Source organism: Vitis vinifera, chromosome 13 (assembly GCF_030704535.1).
Source record: "Vitis vinifera cultivar Pinot Noir 40024 chromosome 13, ASM3070453v1".
Lineage (NCBI taxonomy): Eukaryota > Viridiplantae > Streptophyta > Magnoliopsida > Vitales > Vitaceae > Vitis > Vitis vinifera.
The window spans coordinates 8,617,746-8,640,000 of record NC_081817.1 but is presented as its reverse complement, the minus strand read 5'-3'; the positions used below and the strand labels follow the sequence as shown (position 1 = coordinate 8,640,000).

Below are 22,255 nucleotides of genomic sequence, written 5' to 3'. Positions count from 1 at the left end.
TTGAGTAAGACAGGCAATGTCCCTCTCAATCTGAAAAATACGAGGGGCATTGCTTTGAGAAAAACGATCCCGAAGATCTTCCCATACCTCCTGGGCGGTGGTTGAAAAAATGACACTATCTGCAAGGTCCTGTGAAAGTGAATTGAGAATCCAAGAGAGAATCATATTGTTGCATTTTTTCCACGAAGCATGTTCGTCTGGTTTGTCTGTGGCAGACGACATTGTGGTGGTCCCATCTATGAAACCTAACTTGGACTTGGTGATTCGACTCATGGTAGCTTAGCTTTAAAGGCGTATCAACAAAATTTATACCTTGAATACTATTACTAAAGTAGCCAAGCTACTATAGCATAGTGGTTCTAGGATCATTCACTGGGAAGGGTTTTCGCAAACACAAGTGATATTCAAATTAGGAAAATAGGTGATTTTCTTATGGATGTTAGCTTTAAAAGAAGATGTAAATGTTTTAGAAAGATTTAAACTAATCTAAGCTAACATTAAAGACTAAAATGAAAGGGTGTAAAAACAAGTTTCTCAAAGATAGGATAGCTATGCTCTGGCTCTTATGCAAATTGGAAATCTCAGGATAGGCTCCTCGCGTTGGGGTTGCAACTATGGTGATGCTTGCTTCCCGAACCGGTATGGATTTAGCAAATCAAGTTTTAATCCTTTAAAATGGCAAAACAGATGGTAGTGAATTTCATCAATGGTTATTCACCTTAGACTTCCTTTGAATGGCTCGTAAGAGATAACTAATGGTCTAAAGCCAAAAACTTACCAAATATTGGCAACTCAAAGTCATTCCAGGTGATAAACTCACCTTTCAATGGCCATTGAAATTGGTTCTAACGGATTAATGCAAAACTTGGAATTGAAAACCTCACCTTCCAATAGCTCGTAGGAGATAACTAATGGATAGAAATCCAAAAGCTTATCAAGTATTGGCCGTTGGAAGTTGTCCAAAGGAAATAAAAACCAAACTTTGCATTAATGAACCTTTAATGAAAAACGACTACCTTACCTTCCGGGTGCGAGAAATTTCCATGGGATTGCATCCAAGTCATCACATAACATCCATACTTTGAGAAACTAAAAGTTTTAGCCAATCATCCTTTGAGGAAAAACCCTCAGAGGCTGTTTGGCTACTAAGAAAATAGAAATGGGAGAGCTCTGTAAATATTCTAAGTGTCAAACGTAATATGTATTCTATATCTATATATCAATATATCAATATTTTAATATATTACAACGAATGCAAGGAGATATAAATAGAGAAGTTTTTCCAACCTTCCTAGCTAATAAATCTTATGATTGGTGGATTACAAGGAGAAGAATGGAAATTTATACAAAAATATCTAAAAGAAAAGATCTAAAGTGGAGTCGGCAGAAACAGGGGAAAATTCGCACTATGCAAGGGGGTGTGCGAATTTGGAAGGTGTTGTGCGAAATTTTCGCACACCCCTGGAGCAGTTGTCTTCCGAAGGCCATATATTCCTCATTTCAGCTCCAAATTGTACACAGTTTGAAGCGTTGGATTCTTGACTTCCTGAGCTTTGAAATGGTATATAGAATGTAGAAAATGGACTTCGGGAAGTGCTCCAAAAGTGCCAAAGAAGACTGCAGCTGCTGTCCTCTATTTTCCTCTTCTCCATTGTTCCTTTCTTGCATACTTTGAACGACTTTGGCAAAGGGCTATGGAGCTCCAAAGCTTGGTTCTTCATGAATTTGAGCTTCCAAAAGCTTTGCCATAACTTGTCCAAGTAGCTCTTCCATCATTTGGCATGCTTGAATTGATTCACAAGCTGATAAAAACATGTAAACTTGCCACAAAATGGTTAAAACCAATTACTAAGGACCTTAATGAATTAATTGGGTTAAATGAATATGATTACTACTCAAAGGTGCTTAAAACCATTATAATTAGGTCTAAAAAATAGCACTTTTTGGTAGTAATCACTTGGCGTTCAAAGAAATCGTCATGGCTCTACACCATGTCGAATAATTATCCCCATTGAGGGGCTTGGAAACGAGCACCATTCCTGGATGATCAGAATGGTGAAGAAAATGTGGATTGGCAGCATCAAGTTTGCCTCCATTCAAAGGTTGCTGTTCCGTCATGATTATGAGAAACAACAAAAAAAGGAACGACAAAAAGAAAGATGGCAGAGAGTTAGGGTATCGTTCCCTGCTCTGATACCATGTAAAAAAGGAAAATAATATTTGCCTTGAATAATTTTATTGAATCAGGAGACGAAGCTTTATACAAGAGATTTCCTACAATCATACTAATTTCCTATAATCATGCTAATCTATTCTAAGTATAAAAGGCAACTGAATAAATATACAATTAATACAATATATTTGCCAATGAATGGTCAGATATCATTGACCTTTCCTTCTTAACAAAAAGTGAGCACTCATGCTATTAAATGAATATCAAATTCTGAGAAAACAATCCGATATCTCACTCATTTATAAAAGAAATCGAGAAAACAAAAAAAAGAACAAAACATAGCGAGTAAAGCGAGCTTAGGCTTAACAAGGTCCAATCCACAACAAATGATGTTCAAGACCAGCAATGGCAAAGAAGGAAAAATAAAAACGAAAAAAAATAGGCATAAAAATAAAAATAAAGATAAAATAAAAGAAAAGAAAACCAGAAGCAAAGGCATCTAATATGGCCATACCTGAGCTTTTCCAGTGAAGCTCTTTCTTGCTTCCTTTAGCTAGTTTTTTTCCAACTGCTCAAAACCTCACTGTCCGAGCTCACCTTTCTTCTGTAACCTCCCTAGCAAACCCAAAAACCATCAAGCCTCCTTTACTCAGAAAAACTAGCCTGCTCCTCCCTTCCTTAGCTCAAAAATCCTCTCTCTCTCTCTCCCCCCTCTCCCCCCTTGTTTTCGTCTTTTCCCGCAAGCCACTTGTTTAGCTCTCAAAATGAAGACCTCTTCTCCTCTCCTGTTCCACTGCTCCCATACCCCATCATCTGTGATCCCATGTCCTCAACCAATCCCATCTCAACCACCACCATGGCGAGGTGCTGGTGCGTTCTTGCCACCTGTCCGCGTAGCTTCTCCTGACATAAAGAGGTCCCTCCCCCCTTTCCAAAAATGAAAAAAATTCAACTCCCCTAGGTCGTATCCACAAAAGGGTTTGCACTTACATTATATCGAATTATCAAATATGACCTAAGAGAATAAATCCTTAACCTTCTCAAACTTAAAATAATAATAATAATAATAATAATAATAATAATAAATAAAATTCATTTTCCTAACCTTTGCACTATTTAATGAAACTTAAAAGGAATATTTTGCTTAAAGACAATAAGGTAAAATTTTGTGATGACGTTGCATATATAAGACGTGAATCACAAAATAAAATAAAATCTATATTTCCAACTTATTAATTGCCTAAAGAGTATATCTATGAGATCTTGATATAAATATGTATCTAATCAAGTATGACATATGATAATATTTTATCGAAGTTGTCTTGCAATGTTTATAATTTAATTTAGAATTTGTAATTTTACTTTTTCTTAAAATCATCTTTAATTTTTTTTTTCTTTAGTTTGTAGTTATTCAAAACAAATATAAAGGACAAGCTTATAAAAGTGAGGCATATTGCAATTGATAAGTGTATAGTTAGTTTTAAAAAATAATGTGTAAACTACAACAATGGAGAAAATATTTCCAAATCTACCATAATTTTTGCCAATTAGGAAAGAGAGTTTGATTTTGAAGCAGAAATCTTCTCTTGAAGAGACAATTTCAAAAAATTAATTTTAAAGAAAAAAATGATTTCATAGTACATGTTTTCTTTTTTTTTTTTTTATAATATTTTAATTAATAATATGTTGTAATAATAAAATTATTATAAATATATGCATTGTAAAATTAATTGATTTTATGTACTAAATTCAATACATAAAAATAATTATAATTATTATTGATGTATTATTTACAATTATAATATTTATAAAAGTATAAATTATGTTTATCATCTCATATTGATTAAAAAAATATTTTAGTCTTTATCTCGAATTTTATCTTTCAATTAATTTAATTAATTATTATAAAAATATATAAATTAATTTAATTTTGTACTCTTTTTCTTTTTTGCTATAAATAATAAATATTTTAGTTCTTAAATTTTATTTATTATTTTTTGTTTCTTTCACTTCCAAATTACTTCTTAATATTGTTTTCAATAATATTTTTAAATAGGATCACAGTTTTTTCCAATCAATTTATAGTCAAAATATAACTAAATAATGTGAGTCATATTTGAAATTCAACTACAAATTATATGGGAGTCATATACTAATGTTTCATCTCTTAACTCCCAGAATATTGTATTATTGTCTTTAACTTATGGTTTACTATCTTACCTGTAGACCCTCAATTTTGTCCCTTTAGCACATGTCTTTAAAATTCGTTTTCAGTGCTTCAAAATAGTTCCTTGATGGCCCATGGCTACTCATACCACTTACCTTTCTCTGAGTCACCTCGGAGACTTTGGTTGAGGGATTATTTGATCCCTTATTGTGACCCTTGGCAGCCCTAACTTAGACTTAGGCTTTTCTTGTTTTTTTAGGATAGCTTTTAGATACACTTGGCCCATTAGGCACCACCCTAGGCCCACTTAATTTCATCATAGGCCCGTTTAGGCACACTTGGCTCATTTGGACATTTTTAGCGTGACTTATATGACTTGCGTGTTTGCATGGCTCGTAGGGCCCATTTTTTGTTAATTTGTTTATTTTTATTTTATTTTATTTTATTTTCCTCTTTATATTATTTTCCTTAACTATTTATTTATTTATTATTTTTACCATTTTCTAATTTATTTACTTATTTATCTATTCATGCAATTATTTAACTTCTAAAATTTCATGTTTTTGCAAGGAAACTTACCATTGGAGTTTAAGGAAAGTGGGACTCTCCTTGGAAGGTTTTGGAGGAGAATTTGAAGTTGGGAAGATTGCTTTTGAAGTGGAAGATTTAAAAAAAAAAAGGATAAGGAGAAAAGAAGGGAAAAAAATAGGAGATTTGGGCCTTTTTTTTTTTTTAGGGAGATTTAGGTTTTAGAGAAAGGCGTATATCTACGTGAGAGAGGAAGGAGAAAGGAATTTATTTTTTTTTATTGTTGTGAGGGGATTTTTCTTGGGGGCAGAGCACGTATTGGAGTCTAGAGAGGGAGGAGGAGGAAGAAAGAACAAGCAAAAAAGAGGATTTTTATCTGGGAATTGTCCTCAGAAGGAAGAGAAAAGATAGCCAGAAGCCGAGCCATTGCAACCAAAGCTGTCCAGGTATGCACCTCGTTGCTTTCGGAATTCTTACCTATATTTGATTTTTTCCGTGAGTTCGATTCCTGAATATATAATTGTTTTGTTGATTTTTGTGTGGACGAAAAGGGCCACAATTTGCTTTGTTGAGATTGGTCACTTGCCTGTTTGCCTTGTTTTGATTTTGGATGTCATTAATGTCTTCGGAAGCATATATCTCTGTGCCTATTCCCACTAACCAGAGCCTATTGAAAAATCATGAGATGTGGTTTTATTTTCTTTTAATCTCCCATGTCTGTTTTCCCATCGTTTCCGCTATTCTCTACCATACTCGTTTTTGCTTTTCTTCCTATCCGTCCTATGGCCATCAATTCTTCATATGGGGGTGATTCCAAAGCTTGGGCATGCAGTCATGAGATTCAGTAAAGAGAATAAACAAATTCTAGCTTGTCGGCTGTTTATTCACTTGTTAAGGATATGCAGATTAAGGACAGATTGAGAAGCATGGTTCTGGAAATAGAGGATCTTTCCACTGGTTATTTGGTCTCTGATAACTACACTTTCACCTTCTGGGTTCGTACCTCCGCTCAGCTATTGATGCATGGGATCAATTCGTTTGTACAGGGTGCCGTTCTGAAAAGTGGGTTCGAGTATGACTCACATGTTCAAAGTGGTTAGTTTACATGTATGCAGGAATTAGGTGGTTTGGCTGCTTGCTAATGGATGTTTTCATCAATTTGTGAGCCAAATTTGGTGTATCAGATTGTAATGGTCAATGCACGTGCCAAGATGGGAGATCTTTACCTTTGCTCGGAAATTGTTTGATAAAATGCCCCATAAGAACCTTATTACACGGAATGTAGTGATTTCAGGATATGTGCAATGTGGGTAACCATGGAGCGAGAGTCACCATTGGAAAGAAGAGTATCGACCACTTAAAAGAGAGAAGCACCAGAATTTCAGAGAGAGGATGAAGATACCTCATGAAAATATACAGTGGTTTGGATGAGCTTGATGGTCTATCTGGCCTAGCATGTTTACACACATCATTAAGTTTGCAAGACCAGCTTTCTAATCAGCAAGAAAGCAGGAAACTGGGCAGAAGTTTTAACTTCTTCTGAGCAGGCTTTGCAGATGGAGCCCACCTCAGTGCAGAGGCATTCAGATGTTCTTAATTGTTTACTGACATGTGCCACTTCCAGACTGTGGTTATTCACGGGGATGGTTCAATAGCTAAAATTCATAAATACAAGAAAACTTGGTGCATACAAGGTGATCAGGCAGCATGGAGGCTTAGCAAGTGGGAATTGATGGATGAGTACCTTGATGGGACTGACAAGGAAGGTTTACTTTGCAGCAGCTCTGAGAATAATGCTTCCTTTGACATGGATGTTGTGAAAATTCCTCAGGCCCTGATAAAGAAAGACCAATTCTCAGTTGCTGAGAAAATTGCTCTGTCCAAACGAGCTCTGATTGCTCTTCTAGCTGTTGCTGAAATCAATTGATTTGGCTGATCTGAGATTCACAAAAATGATGGAAAATTGGGGAGATCGGCTCAGATTTACACAGCCATCCCTTTGGGCAAGAGAGTCACTTCTGGCTTTACAAAGATTGGTTCTTGGTGCAAGCGGTCTTGGTGCTCAAGTTGGTGATTGTTGGCTTCAATATGCAAAGCTCTGCCGCTCAGCTGGTTATTATGAGACAGCTAACCAAGCAATTCTAGAAGCTCAGGCTTCAGGTCCACCTAAAGCTCACATGGAGAAAGCTTCGCTGGGTTGTTAAAAACCTAAGCAAAGGTTCCGTTTCACTGCTAATCTCAGCAAGTGATTCGAAGCTCAAGCTATTCGACGTTCCAATGAGGAGAAGTTCAGAGTAGCAGTTCTAGTTTCACAGGCCGCACTTCAGTTTATTCATGGTTTGTCCAGTGACTACATTGCACCTGAGGAAGTAACAGCTGCAGGTTTTCAAATTTGTGCTGATGAGTTGGGATCAATTGTGGAAAGTCATGACTAAAAGGCTTAAAATTCATGGTAAGGTTCAGGGTATTGCAGAGAAGCTCTCCACGTCAACCACCGATGGTATTCCTATGGCTGATGATCTGTTGAATAAAAGAGAGGAAATTTATGGAATTAATGAATTCACTTAAACCAAAGTCCTTGGTTTCTGGGTTTTTTTTTTGTGTGGGAAGTCCTCCATGGTATGACCATTATGATACTTGCTATTTGTGCCTTTGTGTCTTTTCTTATTAGTATAATGATAAAGGGAATGGTGTATTTGGTTTTAAGCCATGGCAGAGGATTCGCGTTGGGAATGTGGTGAAAGTGGAGAAAGATCAATTTTTTTTTCCTGCAGATTTGCTTTTGTTGTCGTCGAGTTATGATGATGGGATTTGCTATGTGGAGACCATGAACCTGGATGGCGAGACAAACTTGAAGGTAAAGAGGTTTTTGGAGGTTACTTTGCCATTGGACGATGATGGGACTTTCAATGATTTCAGAGCAACGATAAAATGTGAAGATCCTAACCCGAGCCTCTACACCTTTGTTGGCAATTTTGAGTATGAGCGTCAGGTTTATCCTCTTGATCCTAGTCAGATCCTCCTCAGAGATTCAAAGCTTAGGAACACGGCTTTTGTGTATGGAGTGGTGATATTTACCGGTCATGATAGCAAAGTCATGCAGAATGCAACACAGTCCCCTTCAAAAAGGAGCAGAATAGAAGGAAAAATGGATCAAATCATTTACATTCTTTTCACCCTCCTTGTGGTGATCTCATTGATCAGCTCTATTGGATTTGCCGTAAAGACAAAGTACCAAATGCCCGACTGGTGGTACTTACAGCCCAATAATACCACAAACCTTTATAATCCCAAGAAGCCAGCATTGTCAGGAATTTTCCATCTTGTCACTGCTCTTATACTTTATGGGTATTTAATACCCATCTCACTCTATGTTTCAATTGAAGTTGTGAAGGTCCTGCAAGCAACATTCATTAACCAGGACATACACATGTATGATGAGGAAACTGGGAATACTGCCCAAGCACGGACATCAAATTTGAATGAGGAGCTAGGCCAGGTTGACACAATCCTTTCTGATAAAACTGGCACTCTGACATGCAATCGGATGGATTTTCTCAAGTGTTCGATTGCTGGTTCTACATATGGTTCTGGTTCTAGTGAAGTTGAACTTGCTGCTGCAAAGCAGATGGCTATTGACCTTGAGGAGCAGGGAAATGAACTTTCCAATTTTCCCATGCATAAAAACAGTACTGGTGATTCATGGAATAATGCAAGTGGTTTAGAAGCAACAGAAATTGAACTGGAGACTGTCGTGACTTCCAAAGATGAGAAGGAACATAAACATGTGATCAAAGGGTTTAGCTTCGAGGACATCCGTCTCATGGGAGGAAATTGGTCAAAAGAGCCCAATGCAGATGTCATTGAATTATTTCTTCAGATACTTGCAGTTTGTCATACTGCAATTCCTGAGCGAAATGAAGAGATTGGGGGCTTTAATTATGAAGCAGAGTCACCAGATGAAGGAAGTTTTCTTGTTGCAGCTCGAGAATTTGGTTTTGAGTTTTGTAAAAGAACGCACACAAGTGTACATGTTCGTGAAAGATATGTTTCTTCTGGACAACCAGTCGAAAGGGAATACCAAATTCTCAATCTGTTGGAGTTCACTAGCAAAAGAAAGCGAATGTCCGTGATTGTGCGGGATGAGGATGGGCAGATTTTTCTCCTTTGCAAGGGTGCAGACAGCATCATCTTTGATCGTTTGGCAAAGAATGGAAGGATATATGAGGAAGCTACTACTAGGCATCTGAATGAATATTCTCTACAGGACCTTTTGGGAGTGGCATCAAATGCCTCAGTGGACAGCAGCAGTGTTCAGTTTGGATTGACTTCTCTCCAGAACTTACTGACAAGCAGCCTAAATTTGGCATCCATATTTTCTACTAAAGTACAACCGTTGCCTCTTTATGAGTGCTTCTCTGTGTCTTTTGCTTCAAAAAGTAACATTCTCCAACTTTACTTCTGAAGTTATGGTTTGAAGATCGGTGGTAAAGGCAGTGCTTTCTGAGATTCTCCGACAAACGCAACGGCCATCACAGCAGGGGATTTCGCCCATGTTTCGCATCTATCGGAACCTGTAGATCGTGTTCTTCCAAGACGATGTGAGTCTGACTTGCAAGTATCACGGAGTAGGAACTAGGGAAGTATTTCCAATCTTTTCTGATAATGCTTGGCTGCCAAATGGATTCTGTGATCAACAAGCCGACTCTTTCATCCAATCACGCTGCATTTTTGAACCCAAGTATTGGACAGTATTGCTTAATACTAGCAGCCAAAAATAGTATGAGGAATGTTGTAGGGGAGCAGAATGCTGCAATTCTGGGCAGATGGGCAACTTTAATGATGGACAATATGAAGCCCCTGCACAGCTTCATTCTTGAGCTCAACAGATTTGTGTTGTTCTATGTCCTGGAGATGCTACAGAAAGTGGAAAGCTCTTGCGACTAAAGCAACATTTTTTCCTACGCAATGCCTCACTTCAGGACATTATTTTCAGATTCAAGGAGAAGATGTTTTTGTGGGGACTGCCATCATTGATTTGTATACCAAATGCAGGGATATGGATCAAGTTGTGAAGGAATTTTTGTGAATGCCAATCTGCAATGTAGTTTCCCGGACTATCATCATCTCTGGTTTTGTTCAGAAGGATGATGACACCAATTATTAAGTGAGATATGCAGTGAAAGAGGTAACAATGGGGATGGTGATCTTTGTCATGATAAGGGTTTTGAAGGTCATGATTCATGCTTCAAATGCTCGGAAGTATGCGATAGTTTTGAAGTGAACCAGAAGTCATTGCCAAGGAGAAAAGGTAAAGGTTCCAGAGTTAAGCATGCAAGCGACAAGAGCTTATTTCAAACCATCTATGTTATTATTGGTTCTCCGTTAATTCACGTTCTGTTTCATATTTTCAAAAGAGCAAGTGCACGCGGCTGCCCTATTAGAAAGCACTTTGCAACAGCGCCTTACCCTAGAGTAGAGACTGGTACAAGAAAGCAAGGTCTTATTGCCTCACTTCTTCCTACTTATGAAGATGGATTATGCCCACTCCTATAAAGAGCAATTCTGAACAAAACAGGAACCTGTGTTCGGATCTCTTTCAAAACAGAGTCTCTTGTTTGGCGCACTCTGAGGTTTTTCTTCCTTAATAGAGAGCGGGATATATCAGCATTTCTACTAGTTGATTTGGGAATAATCAAGTATCCAACTTATAATTGCATTAATTCAGAACATATCTTCCCAGGCTAGAATGATTTACTTGTTTATGAAGAGACCATTGAAAACAATGCTGACCTAGGTGGACAGATTCAAGCAATTCCGACCTGACTCGGCTTGATCAATTGGAAGGAATTCAAAAACAGAGGTTTCATAAGTGGCCAATAAAATCTGAATTTTGAATCTGAGAAAGGGATCATTAGCATAGATGCAAATTCATGAAAACAGGCTCCAAAAACGGCCAAAAGAAATATGAAACAAGAGCCTGAATAATCGCAGAAATGCCCATAAAAACAGCTGATCTTGTTGATTTAGATGCAATGGGCACGTCATGCTTATTTCTGAGAAAATGCCTGAGTCTGCTAAAAAGAAACTCATCCTTCAAATCAGAAAATAGTTCCACCTAATTCAGACGGTCATCAAACCAGAGACAATTCAATGGGCATCTAAAACAACTTCTGCAAAGTCCATCCAGCCTAAGGAGGCTCACCTTCATCAATCTATGGACATGAGAATGGTACCTAAAGACCTTGATATACTTCTTTTATACTCAATTAACAGTTCAGCTATCCGTGTTCACTTACAGAAGTCCAGATCAACAGTTGACATTTGATATCATGGACCTTAACTAAACAAGGTGTTGGAATACACTACGGAATACATTGCATCAGATTCTACCCGGGGCTAAAACAGAATGTGGGCCACGACATACAGCCTATAGATGTCAGAATAAAAATGCAACTAGAACAAGGCTATTGATGCATACATGGAGCAATGAGAAATTAAGGCTTGCCATTGTTAGTAACTCTAGTGATGCTGATGATTCTGAACCCAGATTACAAAATTCAGATTTGAGGGTCAATGTAGTGTTGCTCTATCTGATAAAGCATATCAGTAGATTAACATCTGACCAACGTGAATACAAATCAGCTGGCCCATTTTACCCTAATCACCCTCTTGTTGATGATCTCCAAGCAAATCAGAAATGGCAGTCCGGAACAACCAAATTTCTCAGAAAATTTCAGGGATTCGTACAGGGAATTAATGCCAAAGCTCTTGGGAACAAATCTGAATGTAGAGGATTTCAAGAAATCAGAAAAGGCCCGGGAATGCAGTGATATAAGTTACCTAAATGCATGCAAGGGAGTAAATAAAAGAAAATTTAAAGAAAATGACAGCAGCGCCTGCAATCACCAACAATGTAAACTTGGTCATAGCCCCCGACCTCACTCCAACATGGTCACTTTGCCTCACATCGTACTCCTCCCATTGCTTCTTCTTCTTTTTGTGATCTTACACGTCTTAAAGCCGGATTTCAAAACATTTTTCTATCAAAAAAGAATTTGGTTTTCTTTAAGGTCCTTAGCAGCTTCTAGGTACAAAATCCAGATTTAACATGCAATTTGCTGCCGCTTTACTTCGGGTATGCACTTTCACTGTTTCCTTTTATTTTTAACTATTTTTGTGATTTTCTTGATTTTTTCCAAGCATGAATAAACTTCATGATTCCAAATAATGGAATTCATGGAACCAACTCATGCGAAGTCAATTAGGGCTTTGGTGGGGGCCCGACATTCATGATACTCTCATCAATATTGTTTGCTTGATATGTTGATTTTTTATTATTCTTGATGATATACGTGAATTTGTTTCGTATTTATGGTTGAGATATCCTTGCTTCCCATAGAGATGCGGATGCTTGCAAATCAGGTACGCCCTTTCTACCCCACAACCCTAAAATTCTATGAATGTGTATGTTCTTATGAGACATGACCATGTTTGATGCCATTGATTGCCTTGATGCTTGTTTGATCGTCTTTGATGAAAATACATACTATGTGTCATATTTCCAAACTAACCTTTAATGTCTTGTGTTAGCGCTCGAGAAGTGATCCGGGTACGCATCTTAACCCTCTCTTATTGTGATTAAATCTTGTTTGGCATGCTATATATTTAAAATCACCTAGCCTATTTAGATACCTATAACGTACCGATTAATTGCCGCACTTCCCTTAACTTAGTCAGTAGAGACCTTTATAGGGCTTAGAGGGGTGATATCTCCTAGAGGTACCTTCCTAATAAGTAACCTGATCCCCGGACCTAGACTCGGGTTTTTCAAAGACATGCTTTTCCAAAAATTATGGAGTCACATTTTAGGGTTTTTCTTTCTTGTTTTATTTTCCCTTTAAAATAAAAATAAAATAAGTGGCGACTCCAACTTTTCTAAAATTAATTTTTCACAAATAAAAAGCGAGTCTCGCCGAATCGAGTGGGGACGCACGTGAAAAATGCGGGTCCACATCACCCCTTATATATTTCCATATAGTGAAGTAGTATAGGCCTGATCATGCTTTAAGACAATGCGAGTTACTACAAAGTACTCCCAAGCAATGCGATACATAGATGGGATTACATGAATATGATTTGAGAGGTTGACATGATTTGGATTGGATGATTATTCATCTTCACTATATTCAAAGGTGGGAGACTAGGCACAATCATCTTGCTAAAGCTAAGGCAACATCTACTTCTTTCAGGTATAAACACCCATATATGGTGTGGTATCATTCAATCACTCACCCTTTTTTTTACTCCATGTAGATCCTCATCGGGGATACTGGTAATTACAACGTCTCTTTATTTATTATTCCACTTTCTTCTAATTAGAAAAGCGTTTCACTTTTCATTTCAAATTCTTACAATAGATACATCAGTGTATTAGGCTAAATACTCCAAAGATAGGTCTGCAGGGATCCCCAAATCTCTCCATTCTCTATCCTAAGATCAAGTTAGGTGCATGCAAATCTTCCTAAGGCCTTCTAAATCCTATGCACAATGGGTAAAAATAAATAAATAAATAAAAACATTTTAAAACTTGAACAAGATTTAGAATATGCAACATCAAACAATACTTGAGGTTTGGAAGTTCCCAAATTTATTCCTTATAATGCAGATGCAAATGAAGATCGTTCTCATAGGAAGTCTCATAGACTCAAGATCTTCACCCAATGGCTCTTCCTTGATCTTGGCACACTTATGATGGCGAGGAAAAGAAGGTAAAGGCTTTGATTCTCTTTCTTTCTATAGGTGGAAGACAACTCTATGGAAAAGTTATGGAAACTCTTTCTAGGGTTCCCCGTTGGACATAACTGACTTGAGCCCACTAAGGGCTTGGGTCACTTAATTTAGCCCATGCAAAGTAAATGAAGACATGATAATTAGGCTTTGAAGCATAAGGCCCAACACAAAACACAAATAGAGGCCTTAAAAGGTTAACCCAATTTAGGTTCTAAGGAAAAGGATACAAAGAGGTTACGGTTCATAAGTGTTTTCCTTAAAAGAGGTCCAAGCTAATGAAGCCCAACAACATTCAAGCTTGGATGTTTAAAGCCCAACATCAAACACTAAGACTATGTTTGTGTACGCACAAATTTCGTAAAAGTCTTGTGAAATTAGCAAAACAATAGGAAAATAATGCGAACAAAATATTTATTAAAATTAAAAATATTGGGATGCAATCTCAAATATAATATTTTTTTACAAAAGAATATTTTCCCTCTGATTCTTTTGTCTTCACAATTTGGAAGACGACGATGACGTTTTCTTGATTTCGAATATCAATCGAGGGTCATAAATGTCTTATTCCCGAATGAATTTATTGAATGACAAAGATGACGTTTTCTTGATTTCGAATATCAATCGAGGGTCATAAATGTCTTATTCCCGAATGAATTTATTGAATGACAAAGAACGCGTGTAGCAGTTTTTTTTGTCATCTACCGAAGTTGCAGGGAGATTTGATGAAGCCTATTTTATTGTATGAAGTCACCTCGGATTTTCTCCTTAGAATAATAATAATAATAATAATAATAATAATAATAATAATAATAATAATATCTATTTTTTATTTATTCATTTTGAAAACCAAATTAGTGGTAATTTAATCCACTAAAATTTTTGTCTCCAAATGCCCCCACTTCAAGAGCATCATGTACATGCATTGTCATGTGAATGAGGTGAGTCTTGAAATAATTTTTTTTCAAAGAAATATTTTAATAGGAAGTTTCCTATATTTTTTAAAAAAGAAAATATTTCTTTCCCATTTTTTTCCAAATTCTACTTCGTATCCTTCTTGTTTTACACTTTGAATCCTCTTCCAATTCATTTTCTTTCCTTTACAATTTGAATTCTCTTCCAATTTTTCATCCCTATACACATTTTTTTATATATATATAAAAGGGACAATAGTTGAGAAACCTGACTTGAACTTTTTCAGAAAGCTCTTTTGATTTTTAGGTGTTCTTTGACCTAACTTGAGAAACCTAATTTGAAGTCTTTCATTTTATTTTTTTTAAATTTTTAAGTGATCTTCAAACCAATTTTAAGGAACCCAATTCGAACTCTCCACAAGAAAATCCTTTCAATTTTTCAACCATTTTCAATTTTGTAAGTTATGCTTCACTTTTTTTTTTTTTTTTAATTGTGAAGAAGATACCATGGGATGTATGACGTGGAACGACAATCACGTGTAACAACACTCATGTGGAGTTGTAGTGGCGTGGAGTCAAATTGCAATAGTCACCTAGAGTTGCAATTGCATGGAGCCTTAATTATATATATATAGTTGACACGCAAATCCACTTTTCAATTTCCATGTATATATGTATATACACATGTTGACACGCAATTTTTTTTTTCAATTTTTTTTGTTTTTTACTAACCCTTTTTTTTTTTGTCAAGGAAGAAAAAGACTTACCTTTGTCAATCACACGTATCGCCCTTCATCATTTGTAGAGATGAATTCGATTTTAGGTAATTTAATTTTTTTTAAATTACCTTAATACTTGAGAGAGAATATTTAAAATTTGACCCTCATGTGACTAAGTCGTAGCCTTAATGCGAAACAATGTTATATTTTCAACACTTATGTGCTAAAGTCTTCACCCATATAAAATTGGTTTGACTTAAATGCCTAGTGGTGTTCAAGTTTTAACATTTAATTAAAATCAGAATAATATTTGGTCTTTATGCAAAAAAGTTATGGTATTGATGCTGCACAGTGTTGTACTTTCAGTAGTTAATACGAATTAAGTGCTAAGGTTTTCACTCATATGAATTGGCCTGACTTAAATGCATAGTGATGTCTAAAAACTTAGACCTATATTTTATTCATCTCTCTCTTTACTTTTTATTTATTTATTTTATGTAAGATGACATTCTTTAAATGTTTCAAGGAGAAAACTATAACCATTCTTGAAGATATTAGTGAATATTTTGAGAAGGAGACTACCTTGTCAGTGCATAAGTCACTTACCGACCTTCAATCTTTGTTAGTGCTAGTGACAAAGAATCCATTACACATTTCTTCTTGGTCCTAAGTTGCATCTTGCAAGCTTACAAACATCAGCAATTCAAAACTCAATAAGGTGAAACTTGTTTTCGATGTTTTGTTGTTGAATTCCTCTTACTACTGAAGTTCATGATGAATTTGGATTGTTGGGTGTTCGTGACAAAAAAGCCAAATGGGGAAGGTCCTTCAAGGTACTTGGGGAATCTTTCTTTACCAAAGAATATTGAAAATGAGTAGAGGAGGTATTGGGTCGACATGGACCATTTCTTAAAGAATGCAAGCTTTATGAAGTTATTTTTGCATCCATATTCATCTATGATCTCATGCCCCTATGATTAGAGCTTTTTGCAAACATTGGTGTCCTACCACTAACACCTTGAATACTTCCATTAGAAAGGTTTCTATCTCTCTTTGGGACTTGCATCGTATTGCTGGATTACCCATCATTGGATCTTTTTATGATGAGATGGTATTGAGCACAGAAGAGTTATCTAATGATGCAACAAAGTCCTCACTCTCACCAAGTTGTCAAAACTTATTCCTTGCATATCATCGAATTTGTTTTGAGAGGAAGAGGAAGTCTTCAGTTAAGTTAGCCTCTTGGGTGTCATTTTGGTACAAAGACTCCATGAAGTATGCAAAACCTTCAAAGAATAGTACAAAGAATAAGGCATAGAGGCCTAAAGAGATTCATAACCCCTCTAGGGATACTGATCCTATTAAATCTTGTAATTAGTTGAAAATAGAAGCTTTTTACGACCTTGGCGTGGCCGAGGCAAATGTTAAGGAAACCTACTTGCCCACTTTCCTGGCATGTTGATTATGCAAGTTCCTTCTTCTTTCGAGGGGTATCAATTTGATTCGTCCTATAGTCTTTAAGGTAGCTAGTAAAATGACTCAAAGTGAGACATTTAATCTTGTTGTTTCAGTGTTAGCAAACATTTACAAAGGCTTAAATGAAATCACTTGTTCTTCGAAGCCTAAGACTTATGCATCATCTATTTTCCCTATTAACTATTTATACAGATGGTTGGGTGAATATTTCGATACTCATTTCATTTCTCCTTCTTGGAACTATCCCCCACAAATGACTTATTACACCGACAATTTTTATACTAAGTGTTTCAAAGATTCACAAGTTCAAGCATTGATAATGTCTTGTAAAAGCGTAAAACGGACCACTTGGCATTACGACACAAAGAGCATGTGTACTAGACTGATAATGAATCCATTGATGCTACCAAAACATCTTATATCATGAGTCTTTGCTCTAACTATTTATATTTACGACAAGGTAACCATCGGGTGATCTAACCATATTATCCTCACCAGTTTTCCAGGCAGTTTGGGCATCCTCAAGACTTTCCAGGGAGGTTTGCCAGAGATTTTTCGCATTTGAACTTTAGAGGCAGTATATCAACATTGGGAGTCATGCACTAGGTTTGGTACCTACTCTAAAGTTAATATACCTGATTATCATAGTCTTGAAGAGTTTTCAATCACCAAGGCTTATGAAGATTGGTATATCAGAGTGTGTAATCCTGATAAAGAAATTCTTACTACTGCTTGTATGGAGCCCCCTTCTAATTCTTCTTAGCAAATACCCTCAAAGTCTTTAGAAAGTAGAAAACGCAAGGTTGACTCAAGTGTTTCTACTAAGGGGAAAGTTAGAGACAATGTTGAGAAGGATTTTGATGATTTACCTAATGATTCAAGAGCTTCTTCTAAGCCCTCAATGGGTGGTCATCAAACTAATACCTCCACACACTTGGAGTATGAGGAAACTATTTTCAATGGTGGTAATGGTCACTATCACAAGACTTTAATCAACATAACAATGCACAGGGTCTTCATGTATCAGACGATGACTCTGAAGATACAAGTGAATGTCAATTCAAACACTAAAATATTATACCCAACCTTGTGTACTATGATGAGACTAACTCTCATCCTCTTAATGCAGATGTCTTCTTTGCTGACGTCCCAACTTCTACTCAATCAATGGAACTTGATGGTGAAGAGGTTTGTGTGTGTGTGTGTGCGCTTTTGCATTGATACTAAACAAAAATAAATATTTTCCATAGGTGGAGGGTGACAACCAATTTGTTGATGAAGGTGATTAGTCCTCTTCTAAGGATCGGTTCGAAAATGTTGTTGCTACTAGAGAGTCAATGCCCTTTACCTTGATTATACAACGAGAGGATCACTCTATCATCCCATTACCTTTGCCTCATTCTCATTTGGGTGATGAAGATATTACTAACATCTTAATTGATGTTTGACTGAAACTAGAGGTCAAGGGACCACAATTAGAGATGCAATAGATGATGAATTAACACTTTTAGCAGTTGCACGTTTAATTGTTGAACAACAATCTCCATGCCCCTACTATTATGGCTCCTTCCACTTCAATTCACACATTCAACGTTGAACAAATCATTTTTAATGCCCAACGCCAAGTAGCCCTTATGATAGGAAAAGGCACTAAGGAAATGATTATCAAAACTTCCAATGTGTGTCTCCTATTATTGAGAGGAAAAATTTATGAGCTTTTCAATGCTATTGTGAAGACTGGAGTGGACCCTTCACCATTAAAGTCTCGGATTGAGAAGTACATGGTAAGTATATATCACCTCGATGCAATGCGATACACCCATTCTATGAAAATATCTCCAGAAGTACAAAATGAATGTTTAGTTATTGTTGCATTTCAAATTGTGGATGCTCTAAACTCTGAGGGTGTACGAGCGAACTGTTGTCAATCATTAAAGTTTGACTTAGCTACTCTCGATGCTAAGTAAAAATCACTCAAAGAGGAATTGAAGCAACTAGGTATACAAAAAGAGCGCCTTCATAACTCAATCTTAAATATCGATGACAATCTAGCCAATTAAAAACATGATATTTAACTTTCATTCTTTTTATTCATTTTTTAAAATTGTTTTGTTAATTTTTATTAAGATGTAATAAAGTCTAGCATTTGTTAGCTAGATTTATTTATTAATAAAAATGAAACTTTTTTTTTTGTAGTGATTGAATTCAGGTAGTTTCCCCAAGTTGCCTATGTACCTTTCAAAGAGAGGGGATCGAGTCAAACATAGTTCCATTTTTTTTTCATTATTACGCTTTAACTTTTGCCAATACTGAAAGAAAGATTTAATCATACGAGCATATGTCCTAACTTTTGCCTAAGTCACCTTTTCAGGTTCTCAACTTAGTGGACTTTTTTTTTTTGGTATGTCGTACACAGTTTATGCTCATGCGGGCCAGGAGTGTCACTTGTCTTGAGTTTGATTGAAGGGTGATAAATTCATGTCCTTATAACAAAGTTTAATCAAAAGTCAAAGATGACTTATTCTCAACCAAACTTGTGAAAACCTTCAACCAACCTTGTGAAGACATTTCTTAAGCATTTTGGATAACAAAATAAATCATTTGAATTCGTCTTGATTTTCTTCAGCCTATATGAATGACACTTTTGTATTGTGTTTGACATTATTCCACAAGTTTGTTGAAGAATGTGACAAACTTGGACTTCATCTTAATCCAAAGGTGGTAAATACGTGCTCTTGGACCAAAATTTAATTAAGGGTCAATGATGACCTGATCTCAAGTAAACTTATCAATAATTTCTTCAAGTGTTTTGAAAAACCTAACATTGTTTCCTTTAGCTTTAAAGGTGGATGAATGACACTCTTGTTTGTGTTTGATATTTTTCCATGAGCTTGTTGATGAATGTTTGGAATTTGATCTTGACTTTTGAAGCTTTATTTTTTTATTTAGCTTTGGGTTGCATTTCCTTTTTGAGAATGCCTCATGCTAAAAGACTTATATTTAGAGAAGTTGGAGATTTTAGTTTAGAATATTCGAATTTGACTTCTTTAATATAAAGAGTTTGTTCCCTAATTTAAGAAGTTTTCCAAGAAAGAAACTTTTTTTTTTTTGGCATAAGTTTGACTTTTTTTTTTTGTTACTACAATTTAAGCTCTTGTAAGATAAAAGCAATATGAAGTTTAAGCTCATGCTTTAAGGAACATCATTGGAATGTTGAGGTTTGAAAACAACTGTGGTAAAATTTGATGCCACGCTCTCTTCATTGTCATTGGTGAAGATGATGGTTACACAACATGTTGCACAATTGTGGCATTTATCCTCAAATCGTTTTGCCCCCTTTATTTTTGTGACATAGAATGATGGATTCTTAAGTGTCTGGATCAATATAATTCATGTTTCCTCAGGAAGCTTTAGCAATTCATGGATACTAAAGAGCGAGAGTAAGCATTGTAGGTTTGCTACTACGTCATCCTCTTCCTTGGTTTTTCTCGACTCTACACCAATAGCATTTTCTTCATCTTCACATGGCCCATCTTCTTCTGAAATCTCATGACAAGAGACCATATGAGTTGATGTCATCATTCCTCTATCAAAGAACTTTGGAGGGAAGTATTCTTCTAAGGTGATAGGGGTGATGAGCTTTTGTATTAAGAGGTCATCAACCTATACAATCTCTTGTTTTCTTTTGGATTTCTTTCATTTTTCTTTTTTCGGATATCGATTAATATTTTTCTTATGTGTTCATTCCTAGGAAGATTTGGATATGGATGAGATTCTTGCTTCTTGTGAGGTCTTCTTTGTGTCACCTATGTCCAACATTTTTCACTATATGACATTGATTCATTATCAAAGCAGAAGTGACGAATGGTGTCTTGGCGTGACACTTGTGTTTGCTTTGACTTAGGTAACTCACATTGGATAGTAACGACACATGCTCCCAATGTCTTAGGTGGAACGTGTAATAAAACAGGATTGAAGAACCCAAATGTGATTATAGCATGATTTGACTCTACTACTTCATCTAGATCCAAATGAATTCTTCCTTGCTTTGCAAGTTTCATTATGAGATTTTTTTAAGATGAAACATTTCTCCACAAAGTGACTGATGATTCAATGGTAATCACAGTAGTTCAGATCATTAACACGACCCATTTCTTCTAGACATTTGCACTCAAGTAACTCAATAAAAAAATTTTGAAGCAAATCTTCCAACATGTTAGACACATCAAAGTCAGGAAAATGATACTTCTTCTCCCTAAATTCCTTCAAGGTGAATCAATGCCTCTCATTTTCCTAGGTTAGCTCGAGCTCTTTTACTTCCTTCTTTTTATCTCTTACTGAGATTTTGATAGGATCCATATTTACCATCATTGACTCTTGGATTGGTTTTATTGAGGTTTTATCACTTATTTTCCCATCATGTCTCTTTTTTTGTCGATCAACGATAAGGTCCTTTTTAGTACCATGGTTGGATATGCTGAGTTCCATGGCATGTGCTCGAGTAGCTACCTCTTCAAAGGTGTGAGGTGATATCCCTTGAAGAATGTATAAAAGACCCTAATGCATTCTTTGTATGCACATCTCCACAGTTGACACCTCGAATAATCTATCTTTGTAGTCTAAGCTTAAGGAACTCTAGTGATTGATGTAGTCTATGACTGGCTCGTCTTTCCATTGCTTAGTATTAGTAAGCTCCATCATGCTTACAATTCATCGAATGTTATAGAAATAGTTGAGGAATTCACTTTCCATTTGGTCCCAACTATCGATACACTCAGGTGCAAGGTCTATGTACCAATCGAAAGCATTTTTTCTAAGAAAATGAACCAATTGTTTAACTAATAAGTCATCACGGGTACCTATGTTGTTACGAGTTTCGACGAAATGGACAACATGTTGTTTTAGATTTCCCTTCCCATCAAATGATTGAAAATTTGAAGGTTGATAACCCACCGTAAACTATCAATCCTCTTAGTGTGAGGTTTAAAGTACATGAGAGTACTCTGTGAGGGTCCACCATACTGCACTCTAATGGTGTTAGTTATCATGTCCTAAAGTTGTTGGACAAATAATGACACCACCAAGGTAGATTTCGTCGTTTGTCTCTTGAATTGCATTGTCCTAGACCCATGTGGTGCATCATCAAGAGGAGATGCAACATTTGGAAGGTGGTTGAGTCCTTAACTTGACTCACCAGTATTTTGTACTTGTGCCTCAACCTTGTTTATAAGGAAGGCTATCTGCATATCCTTTTCCTCAACCATCTTGGTGAGTTTAGCGATGGCGCGAGTCATCTCTGCTAATTGATCCTCTATGGATGTAGTGCTGATTACCATTATCGGCATAGTCATCAAGAAATGAGAAGTAAACGAGTCAAAACAATTGGAGTCATTTTCCTCCTTTGACGTTCTAGTTAGTGATTCAAAGTGTGAGTCAGTGCTGGAGTTGGTATTGATAACAGAGTAAAGAGACTTATCCCCAAAGTCCT

At 36.3% G+C, this 22,255-nt stretch overlaps 1 protein-coding gene across 1 annotated transcript; it reads left to right on the top strand.

Moving 5' to 3' along the window:
- Positions 1 to 6,820: 6,820 nt before the first annotated feature.
- Positions 6,821 to 13,640, top strand: LOC100250575 (probable phospholipid-transporting ATPase 7). The gene is made up of 3 exons (XM_059741889.1): positions 6,821 to 7,064; positions 7,125 to 7,237; positions 7,540 to 13,640. The coding sequence occupies exons 1-3, from the start codon at positions 6,821 to 6,823 to the stop codon at positions 9,331 to 9,333; spliced, it is 2,151 nt and encodes a 716-aa protein (XP_059597872.1). The 3' UTR covers positions 9,334 to 13,640.
- Positions 13,641 to 22,255: the final 8,615 nt, after the last annotated feature.